The sequence below is a fragment of the Alosa alosa genome, chromosome 1, assembly GCF_017589495.1.
Source record: "Alosa alosa isolate M-15738 ecotype Scorff River chromosome 1, AALO_Geno_1.1, whole genome shotgun sequence".
NCBI classification, from domain to species: domain Eukaryota; kingdom Metazoa; phylum Chordata; class Actinopteri; order Clupeiformes; family Clupeidae; genus Alosa; species Alosa alosa.
Genome location: NC_063189.1, coordinates 50191529 through 50203566, shown reverse-complemented (window position 1 = coordinate 50203566; position 12038 = coordinate 50191529). Strand labels below are relative to the sequence as shown.

The 12038-nt window shown below is 39.9% G+C and overlaps 1 protein-coding gene across 12 annotated transcripts in view; it reads right to left on the bottom strand.

Annotated features, from left to right (window-relative positions):
* Nucleotides 1–767: 767 nt before the first annotated feature.
* Nucleotides 768–12038, bottom strand: part of obscnb (obscurin, cytoskeletal calmodulin and titin-interacting RhoGEF b) — a 191499-nt gene continuing 180228 nt past the window's right edge. For all 12 annotated transcript variants that reach the window (XM_048246060.1, XM_048246078.1, XM_048246143.1 and 9 more), the window contains 11 exons: nt 9097–9213; nt 8846–9010; nt 8489–8647; nt 8199–8376; nt 5932–6045; nt 5208–5375; nt 4997–5099; nt 4750–4879; nt 4382–4484; nt 4238–4280; nt 768–3643 (listed from right to left, as the gene is read on the bottom strand). In XM_048246060.1, coding sequence (XP_048102017.1) covers nt 2458–3643; nt 4238–4280; nt 4382–4484; nt 4750–4879; nt 4997–5099; nt 5208–5375; nt 5932–6045; nt 8199–8376; nt 8489–8647; nt 8846–9010; nt 9097–9213 — 2466 coding nt within the window. In that variant the 3' untranslated portion in view covers nt 768–2457. The remainder of the gene's footprint in view (nt 3644–4237; nt 4281–4381; nt 4485–4749; nt 4880–4996; nt 5100–5207; nt 5376–5931; nt 6046–8198; nt 8377–8488; nt 8648–8845; nt 9011–9096; nt 9214–12038) is intronic.

The window sequence follows — 12038 nt, the reverse complement described above, 5'->3', positions numbered from 1 at the left end:
GTGTGTGTTTGTGATGTCTTATTAGATAATTGAAATATTAGTCAGGACATCCAATTGGCTGTTCCTGTTTCAAGCTCATTGTAAATATGCTGTGTTTTATTCAACAAATTTACTCTGATAAAGGTCTGACTGACCTTCATCAATAAACCGGCAGTTCATCAATAAACCGGCCCTACATGAAGTAAGCAGTTTTGCGCTTTTAATTTTTCTGTTAATACAAATGTATAGGGAGTGAAAGTAAAAAGTTGTCAGAAAAGTTAATAGCCTACTACTTAAGTAAAAGTACAGATTCCTGAAAATGATGAACTTTAGTACATAACTTGCTCAGGTGTTGTTGACGATAGTGTAAAGAGACAGACAAACAGACAGACGTATCTATCCGCCTAAACAAAATAGGGTCCTATACTTGTGGACCCAGAACTGCGGACCTGAAACAGCAGTGTCCAATATTGCAGGAACATTACTGCCATCTCACAGACTATCTCAAGACGACCAATAGAGTCCATTACTGCTGTTTTGCTTTTTCTATATTATGACTGTACAGTCTGAGTAAACAGTTAAGCATTACGTATATCTAAGGATATCCCAACAGCTGTTGGACGTAGGCGATCATAATAAGCCTAATTTTAAAAATGTTCAGACGCAAATCTATACCTTTCATTGTCATGGCTTATAAATAAATATTGTACAACTAACAGATATCTACAAAAATGTAGGGGACAGCAGGACAGGTGAGTGTGAAACAAGAAAACACAAATACTGATGAATACTCTGCAAGACATTTATTACTCAAAACTCCAACACAAGCAAATCTTAATTTACATCTACTTACTCACAGGCACTCAGGTTGTCCTTTTTCATTCACTGTACTAATTTACTATCCAGTAAAACAAAATACAATGATACAAGGAAGAGTACACGCACACATCAATAGTGGGGAACTATGAGATTGGCAGTTGTCTCTACAATGAAATATCAACAACAACCCTGCCATTGTAGCAATTCATTTTGAGCAATATGTAACTATATGAAATTATATGCATCACATCTTTCAAACACATCTTTAAAGAAATCATCTAAAATAAGTGTTTTTTTAACTGCAAAAGTTGTCATAGTGGTTCTCAAACCAGTACTCTCAGTTGCACAAAATTAATCAAGACCCATTCCCCCTGTTCTACTTTCACTTAGGTTGCACATTTGCAAAACATAAAAACTTACTCATTTTGAACATGAATTGTAGTGTCCTGTGTGATTCTTAGTTATCATAAATATTTGGCTTGGCAAGCTCAGACCTGAACACAAGGGTAGAAGCGTATAAGGCCATGTTTCTGAAAACCTTAATGCAAGTGTCACTATATTGTATAAGCACCACTTTATGCAATTGATTGCAGGTGCTCATTCTGTGAGGATGAATTTACAATAGCCTGGCAACAAGGTCCATGAGCCACTGAATACTGATTTGATTGATTAATGATCTTCTGCAGATGTGATTTTAGAGAAATTAGGCAAACTGTGTTCAGTTGATGAACAGGATTTAGCTGTGCACAACTGTGCAGACAAATATGTATCACAACAGGAGACTGGGCCTTCACTGTTGCTTCCCCCCGGCTCTGGAATAGTCTTCCATAACACATCAAGTCCTTCCCCAACCTTGAAAATATAAAATCCAACCATCTCTCTAAGTAGACCACAAGTTTCCACATGGTTTTAGTAGTAAAGTCTATTCTTAATGTACCTTATTCTTCTTAGTGCATTTTATTTCATTATTGCCACTAATTCAATTATTAGTATTGATATCATCTAGTTTAATTAAATTATTTTATTTGCTTTATATTTTATCCATTATTATTCTTCTGAAGTGTTTTCTCTTTATTCTTCTATTATGTTCTCTTTGTTCCTTATATTCATATACAGGAATAGTGTACTGTATTTCAATTCACCTTTTCAATTCACCTTGGGTCAACTTCTGATGTGTTAAATGTGCTACATAAATAAACTGACTTGATTTAACTGAACAATATCACAACTAAGCAGAATTGCATGAGAGCTATTCATTCCAAAGCTGGCATTTGTGCATACATATATTATTTTGCCTCTACAAGATTTTGCATAATGATATTCTGTGTATATTTTAATAAACTTATTTTTCCAGATTTGTGCTTCAAACATACTCAAACCTAAAACAACATACTCATGATGGATAGCATGGTTACTGAAACAGGCCTTTTTAACATGAAGGAATTAAAATGGCCAAAAATAATTAGATTTCCTCAAGGTCTTGTGCATTAAATGGAATGATTTGCCTTTTGGAGCAAGCATAAGGTCAAAATATGCCATTCAAAGTAGATTTTACAGAAATGATCCCTGTTAAGACTAAAAGGGCTACTATGAGTCCTCATTTGTGATATCTGATGTGCAATAGAGAACCTTACAAACTCATTTCAACTGACTCCCAGACTATTGCTTCTGATTCAGATTTTTCTTGATTAGCTCAGAAGGCATGTTTTCTCCAACAGCTACATACCCTTGAGTATTTGCAGACACTAGAGTCTTAAAGCTCATTTGGTTATCCTTAATATTCTTTTGAATTTGGGAGCAATATTGGGGTTTGACCTCTAGCTTAATGTTGCTCTCACACGCCCCACCTGTGAGCGTGAGCTGGCTGGAGGCACAAGCATTCCTCTTGTGTGTGTGCTGTTTCTTCTGGCTCCTGGAAGTGGGAAGTACACCGGTAAAGCCAGAGAGATACTCTCTGAAGCGGTTAATGAAACCTATGTTGGGCTTAGGCTTAGGCTCTGGCCAGTCAAGGTTCAATATCACAGGCTGACCAACAGTGGGTTCACTGATGTCCTTTTGTATGACAGAAACCTCACAGGGAGTCACACGGGAGGTACGTGGGGCTACTGCTCTGCCATATGCTTCCCAATCTTGTGGGACATAGTCCTCTAAGTCTTCTAGGATGACTGTGCGATTTGCACATGGCAAGCTTTTAGCACCCACAAATCCATCATTTTCCAGTTCTGACTCTACAATAAAGGGAGGTTCTTCTTTAGGTTTTCTATCTGCCTCTCCACCAAATGTACTTTCAATAATAAAGGTGTGATGACCACTCATTTGTTCAGGATGATCAACCTGTTCTAACCAAGTGGTCTGTGATGAGTGTTCTTCATTTGTTTCAGCATCTATCTGTGGTACATTTGGAGCTAAGTTTTCAACACTATTCAAATTCAGTGTGGTATTTGGGTCCTGTTGTGTGTGTGATGCCTGGATGACTTCCACAAGGTTGTTGTTGTTGTTATTTGCATTGGGGTTGGTCTGTAAGGACCTCTTTGATCTAGTGGCGATAACATGCTCTCTTTCTGATCGAGCAGGAGAGGCACCCCGTCTGTGTGGTAGCTTAGGGGACTTATTAACCTTATACTCAATGATCTCCTCCACTTCAACCCATTTGGGATTCTTCCCTGTTGCACCATCTGGTTCTGTGACATAGAGTGTCGGTACAGCTTTCCTGGGCATCAGGCGTCTTTGTCTTGGAGGTTCAGGGGTGGAGGTCTCACTGTGGTACATTCCCATGGCAGAGGTGCGTGGGGACATGTGGCGCTTCAATCTAGTATTTTTGACCACAGTAGTAATGGTCTCCTCTCTGAGGATGACAAAAGGTGCAGAGTGTGAGGGAACGCACCATCAATCAGATCTTCATAACAAAATATATTGTGTTTTACATGCAACATACTGGTCAGGTGAAGAGGAAGCATGAGGACAGCTGACTGGTTTAAGTGCTTCCAACAAGAAGTGATTTCAGACAGGTGATAATGGTGACACTTAAGACGACATTTGAATGTTCTTAAAAAATGACCAGTGAACATTCAGGGCACTAGTTTAAATCACTAGTTTGCTGCCAATATTTGGTCATTTATTGACATGTTGAAGCAGAAATTAGTTGAGTAATTTGGGGCATTTTAAGGCTTGTGCAAATTCTGTGACTTTAAAGGAATTCATGCACTGAGAGCTTTCTCGTCTGTGTGCTGGCCCAGCCATGTCTGTGTGTAGCACAGTGTTGTGTGCTATTACATTAGCAGATTGTTTTTGCCCAGTAACAAAGTTAACTGTGCAGGATAGTACTGTATAAACACATTGCATGGCACACTGGCATACACATTCAAGCCCTGAGTGTAATTAGTCACTTAGATAATCTGATTTTAATTCTGACAAAGCAGGAAAAACTTTTGCAGCTTACATGATAATGGTTTTCTTTGGAGCTTTGGTCTCTTGTTCTGTCACTACAAAAGACATACATAAGCAGGATTTAAGTGAATCATGTTTGGGTATGATTAAGTGGATCAGCTAAAACTGATATTGCTTTTGAATGTTTGTATATTACCTTCAATTGTAATGGCTTGTTCTCCTCTGCGGTCACTGGCCATGGCTACAATGGGATGGCACAAGTCAGCTCCACACCTGGCACTGCCGAGACGGTTAGACAGCTAGAAACAACAACAAAAAAATCAAAATAATTTATAAAAAAAAATACAATTGCATTGCTGTTTTGTTGTATTGTTATATTAAACAGAATTTCATAATATTACAAATATTACTGGCTGCCAAAACCTATATTGTTGTGAACCGGATAAAAAGTACACTTTAATGTGACCTGGATGTTCGCATGTGTTTTTTCTTACAAGAACAGTGATGCATTCTGACACAGAATACTATAAAATACTGAAAAAAACTTTTTGAGCAATAGCATACCTCACATTCATAATGTCCCAGGTCCCTCTCACCAGGGCTTTTAATGATTAGCACAAGGACACCACTGCGGGCCTCACTGTACGTCTGGTATTTTTCTTGATCAGTTAACAGGCGTCCCTCTTTAAACCATCTGATCATGAACCATTATGCAGGAATATGTTAATTTTCATTTAACATACTTTCAATTAAAGATTGTGCAAACGTAAGTAGGAAAATGTATTTTATTAAATGTATTGTTTTAGATTACCTGATTTTAGGATTTGGAGCACTTTGAATAGTGCATGTGAACTGAGCATCTTCACCAGCAACTAGAGTAGCATTTCGAATCTTGTTCACAAAACGGGGTGGAACTACAAAGAAAATGGTTGTGTACGCAAAATGTATATCTCATTGTGAAAAGATTGTACTGTAATTATTGAATCAATACATCCACCACAATGCATGAGAATGGGACTTACCTTGCACAGTGATCTTTCCCAAAGTGCTGGCATTGCCTGCAGAGCTTGTAGCAAAGCACATATACTGCCCTGAGTCATCTGCAGTCATGTTGTCCAGGATCAGAGTACATGAGCCATCAGGATCTTCTATGATGATGTGGTGAGGGTCTGCTTCTACAGCACGGCCATCTAACAACAAAGGTAACACTTAACGGTAAGGGTACATGAATTATCATGAATTCAGCATGAATTAATTAATGATTTATGCAGTACTTTATTATTTTATATCTATATGTCATCAGGAATTGACATGAGTTTCCTTCATGACTTCATGCATGAATGATTTCTTAAGCATGATCATCACGATTACATGAATTTAAGGTTAATGTGGGCCCTCAATTAAAGTTGTGAATAATTATATTTGTTTAGAGAACTGCACAAGTTGTGTTCAAATCAGAATTTGAGTTGCGATGACCACATTTTTGGCAGAAAAAGAAATCATCATGATAATTCTTCAATAAATCATAACTAATGCTTTAGTTGATGTGTTGTTCATGAATGAGGTCATGAATGACAAACTATGACCTCATGCAAATTCCTGATGATTCATGAGGTGTTAAGGAATTAAGTAATACATAATTTACTTATCATGCCCTTACCATAAAGTGTTACCACAAGAAAAAGAGGAGTTGGAATAGCCTGTGCAAGACAAATAGATTTACCTATTGTAAAATATTATCCTTACCCTTATACCACACCACTGTGGGCTTGGGGATGCCTCTAACTTTGCAAGCCAATTTCACTGTTTGTCCCAGCTCTGCTGTACAATCTGCCAAAATCTCAACAAAATCAGGTGGACCTGATGAAAAAATAAATGGAACTCCATTAGATTGTTGAGTTATATTGGCCCTCATTTTATCAACCCAGCGTAGGCGTAGAATCCAGCACAGAATTGAATGCACAAATTATCTTACGACAGGGCTCACGTGTAATTCATGAAACATTCGCATCACTCCAATTCCAGCGTAAGACTGAATGTGTGTTGGTAAATGCGGTGGCTGAACAGCAGCCTAATTTATATATCATACATATGCTTATTTTGGAGGCCTTGCCACTAGAATTTACGACATAATACGTCCAAAAGAGAAACATTTCTGATCCGGAGATAGCAACAGTGACATTGGAAGTCCGGCTGAACCTTGTTAATTTTGACAGCTAGAAAAGTGGGAAACTATAGCGATTTAAGTTTAACAGACTTTATCTTTGCAGAGAGAACGCATCATACTACAAATACATTCATTATAAAACCATACGACACCTGCCATTTGCCCCTTCATTTATAAATGTTGCACGAAAGTAATTCTTTCTACATATGGCTATCCTAAGCCATCAAATGTGTCAATAAAACAGGCTACATTATGGAAAGTAGGCTACAAATGTGCAGGAAACGTCTTGGGTCTTAAGATATTCCATAATTCAACTCTTCAACTTCCTAATCCTCTGCCGATTTACTGCTGCACCGTGCTATGCCGCCTCAACTTGACGTGAGATTCGAGTCTAGCCACCGCTCACGTTCAAATTGATAAATGCCATGTTTTGCGTGGAAATGAGCGTACGCCTGTCCTTCACCTGTTTAACCCTTAGAACCCTAAGCTGTTTTTAGGGCATTTTCACTACCTTTATTCATAAGGATTTATTCTGGTCATTGTAAGTGCCACACACACATAATATTGTTTTTTTCAGCAGAGTCTAGGCTATCCAGATCTGCATTTCATGTATTAGTACTAGCATTGATTTTATTTTGATTTTTAAAGAATTAAAATATAAAAATCATATTATAAAAAATATTATATTTTGACCTGTATCTCACCACAGCAAGCTCATAGCTCTACATGCATTTCATGTGTGTGTAGGGCAGACTGTCCTGAAACGGGCAATATAATTGCCATGTTGGAGGGATACTCTGGGGCTGAGCAATTTACAGAAATATGTGGTGTGTGATTTACGGAAATAAATGCCATTTTTTATTTAGCGATGAAAAATGACCATTCTGTGCTCCATATCTGTGACACGAACTGATCTGACCTGTCTTGACCCAAGTTTGCCTGTTAGCATGTGTGACTATGGTGTATGCACTCATGATGATTCTCAACTTTTTATTGCATTGTCATGAACAGAAAAAGGCAGAAAAAGGTGTTTCTTTGTTGAACAAATTCGGATGCAATGTGAGCCTTGAATTGGATGCCATGCAGGAATTTGCTAGGATCTCAAAACCGGATTATGAACATGTTTTGCCATAGAGAAACACACGATAGCGTTGGATTATAAACATGCTTTGCCACAAAAACAGACAAAAACGTGGGGTAGGCCTAAGTCCAGCTATATGAAGTTAATATTTTGCTGTCACTTCGTCTGTTTTATAACCCAGAAGGATGTATTTGGTATCAAATGATAGCTCTGTGTCTCCTCTTTCATCTGACATGCGTGGCATATATATCCGGTCCGCGAGTAATTCATACTAGAGTAATGGGTGTGCAGCGTTGGTTTGTGTACATGACGTTAATACTTTGCAGTCCCTTCGTCTGTTTTTATAAGCCAAAAAGATCGATATCCATGGTACCAATGGATAGCCCTGTTTCTCCTCTTTCGTCTGATATGCTTGCCATTTCTATGCAATCACGGGTTCGCGAGTAATTCAAACAAGAGTAATGGGTGCGCAGGTGAACGCAGAGAAGTATAGACTGTAAATATAATGCAATTTGATTTAATTTCAAGCCCCACTTCTTCTCTGTCATGCAATAAAGGTTTTATCTCGTTGCGATGAACAGTCGCGGAGCAATGTAACAGAGAAGAAAGGGTGTGTTTTTTGACGCACTTTGCGTCAATCGGGTTCTAAGGGTTAATGCTGTATGTATGTTTCGTAAAAATCGAATTACTAAAGCTACTAAATATACAGTACTACTATACTACAAAAGCTAGAAAATCATCAAACTCTCATTAGGTGACACTTACTCCAGGCTGGTAGACTGTAGCGCTGCTGCAGGTCACGTAGGTCTCGCAGCCAAGAGTTCTTAATGATAACAGTACGTGCCTGCAGAGTGTACTTCCTGACAGAGTCCTCTCGCTCATGCCAAATTTCAAAGGCTCTTTCATCACCTTCCACGGTCTCATTTACATCAATATTGTTCAGCTGTGGATGACAGATTTCTCTCAGATACAGTATATATGCAAAACTATTATAGTTACAATAGAAAAGTCATCAAATCACTTCGAACATGTAAAAAGTAAGGCTATCAGTTCACCTTCATCATGTTCTTAAAGATGTAAGCCTGAGAGTCTGTATTGGTGTCTCGTTTTTGTTTGCAAATAATGACATAGTTTTTAAAGAGGAAGACGTGGCGATGATGGCCTCTGGATGATGTCCTGATTCCAGGGGCACCTTCCCACACTGTAAATGGTCCCTGTCAAAACAGATCACAAATCAGGTGTGCAATAAAACAATAGATCATGCTTAGGAACTAGCTTTTCTTAAGATTTTTACTTCTGTGATTATTTCTTATATTTCCTAGATTATGTCTTGAATCAGTCAGGCGCTCTACCTAAGAGATGTATGGCTATATTATCTGTGATAACTGCTCTCTAGTTGATGTTTTAGCTACCTGCCGAATGGGCTCGCCCAGGACCTCCAGCGTAGCAGGGTAGTTTTCTATGAGAGACACGTGATGCGTGTTTTCAGAACGTTGAGGCAGGGAGGACACCATGGCATAAGCCTCCTCCAACAGGCAGCAGTTTTGTCCATTTCTTGCTTTGTTTCTGATCAACTCCTAAACATAAATAGAAATATGAGATCATACTCATGAGGTGAAGGACATGTTATTAATCATAATTAACCACAATGATTTCTCTTCACCTTCAGTAATGTCTTGTATTTTTGAATTCTCTCCACTGGTCTTTGAATGTATGCATTTATACTCAGAATAGGACCTTCAGAGGGATCAATGTTGGCAAGTTCACTGTCACTGTATTTCTGAAAGAGAACATATACACACTGTGAATAAGATGGATTGCAGTATATCATGATATCACAAAAGTATTCTGTAAATGTTTAAGAACTGAGGAGACCATTTGCTACAGTTTTAAGAATGAAATGTTGTCCCATTACTCCCCGATATAGGATTTCAGTTGCTCAACAGTATGGGGTTTCGAACTGAGCACTGAAACAAGTTGGATAGATTGGATACTTGGATGGGCCCTCTCCTCTTTAGCCCAGATGAGTCCATGATTTCCAAAAAGAATGGCAAACTTTGATTGATCTAACCACAGGACCTCTTTTCACGTTACCTCAGTCCATTTTAAACAAGCTCAGGCCCAGATAAGAGGGTGCTATTTTCTGTATAATGTCTCAATACAATTTTAACTGTTACAATTTTGGCTGCAGTTTTTGAATTGAGTATTACTGGGCACATAGACAATGGTTATCAGAGGTTTTCCTGAGCCCATACAATGACAGGTCTGGAAAAAGGTCTGGTGTTGATGCAGTGCCATCTGAGGTCAAAAAGACCACGGCCATCCAATTTGTTTTTCAGCTATTTCCCTTGTTTGCAAAGATTTCTCTGGATTCTCTGAATGTTTTAATAATATTATGTCCTGTAGATGATGAACTCCCTAAATACGTCACAATTTCATGTTAAGAAGCATTAAACTGACATTGTTTCATCATTTGTGCACACAGGTTTACACAGAGTAATGAATACAGTACTCCTACATCTTTACTTCTAAGAGACCCTGCCTCTCTGGGATGCTCTTTTTCATACCCAACTGTGTTGCCAGTTACCCTAATTAGTTGTGATACATTCTTCCTTTTGTTTTCTTTATCTCCGGTTCCTGCGCCGACAAGAGTGGAAGCATGTCTGCGTTTTTTTCCACGTCTTTTGTTTACTTTTTACTTCACAACTTTTTGGATTACACACTTTAAGGAGTGTTTTTATTCTATCCTATGGGATATGGACCTATTGCAATGCTCCAGCGGCAGCAAACTTGTGACAAACAAACAAGGAATCAGCTAATCGCGCTACGACAGAATGTTGGCTGTGTTAGCGTCACCATCCCAGAGGAACTGTGGTGCTTTCGGGGTTGCAGAGCGGGAGTAAAAGTGAAGACGAGGCGTCGGGAGAAGAAGTGGAGATACAAGCCCTCAGTTCCATCGATGGTGATGGTCAACGGGAACTCACTGGCTAACAAGTTGAGCTGCCCAGCTTCAGTGTAGCTCGTTTGGACAGAGACCATAAACTTTCTGGCAAAAAGAAGGGAGGTGGACTGGTGCTGTACATAAACAATAAATGGTGCAACTCCAGACATGTTACAGTGAAGGAAACTGTATGCTGCAAGGATGTGGAGTTACTAGCGGTTAGTCTCCGTCCGTTCTACATGCCGAGGGAGTTCTCGCACGGCATTGTTGTCTGTGTTTACGTTCCACTGCGAGCTCTCCCAGATACAGCGTGTGACGTCATCCACTCTACAATTTGAAAAGGCTTCAAACTCAACACACTGATGCCTTTTTTGCGATCTCTGGTGACTTCAATCACATAACACTGGATTCCACACTCACAAATTTCTACCAGTTTGTTGAATGCCCTACAAGGAAAAACAGAACAATAGACCTCATGTATGCAAACATGGGGGATACAGCGCCACCCTCCTCCCCCCACTGGGAAAGTCAGACCACAACCTCATCTATCTTTACCCAATGTACAAGCCCAAAGTACAGAGGCTACCGGTTGCCACACGCACCTTCAGGAAGTGGACACCTGAAGCGGACGAGGCTCTGAGAGACTGCTTCGAGTGCACTGACTGGAGTGTGTTACAGAATGGAGAGGACTTAGAGGAGGTCACACATTGCACAACTGACTACCTGAACTTCTGTATGGACATCGTTGTTCCCACCAGAACTGTACGCTGCTTTCCTAACAACAAGCCTTGGATAACCAGCAATGTCAAGACCCTTCTCAATAGGAAAAAGATGGCGTTCAGAGAGGGGGACATGGCAGAGCTGAGGCGCATACAGGGGGAACTCAAGATTAAGCTGAAAGAGGCTAAGGAGGACTACAGAAGGAAGGTGGAACAGAAGTTGCAGGAGAACAACATGAAGGAGGCATGGGACGGCATGAAGACCATCACTGGCCTTAAGAAGAGCAGCAACTCTGTGGAGGGAGACCTGGACAGGGCGAACCAGCTGAACCACTTTTACAACAGGTTTGACTGCCCTGCTCCAGCTCCAATGCCAGTGGTCTGTCCACCACCCCCTGCTGACTCAGACACTGCTATTGCTTGCTTGCCTACCCAACCCACACCTCCCCCCTCACTCTCAGTGCAACACTCACCCCCATCAACACAGGCTATCGCACTTATCTCCCACATGGTGACAACGGCTTCAGTCAACAGCCATCAGTCTCCAGCCATAGTGACAATGGCTTCAGTCAACAGCCATCCGCCTCCAGCCACCCGACAACCCCCTCAGACGCACCCCCCACCATGTCCATATGTCCATATTACTATCCCCACCCTTTCAACTGTATATTGCATCTTGCTTGTGTCTGTTGAGGAGTCCACGATAGGGACAACAAGGAAGCGATCATCCTCAGCTGCACTCTGAATTACAGGCTCAGTCCCTGCCCTGTCATGCTTGATCATCCTTAAGCATCCTTAAGCACACTATGTTGATATTTGATATTTTATGTAGTTTTTATAGTATATTAAGTATTTTAGTATCATGTTTATCTTCTACTGTTTCTATTGTACAGTGGAGTTTTCTTACATGTATATTACTTTTTCTACTGTAAGTGCATGTTGTGT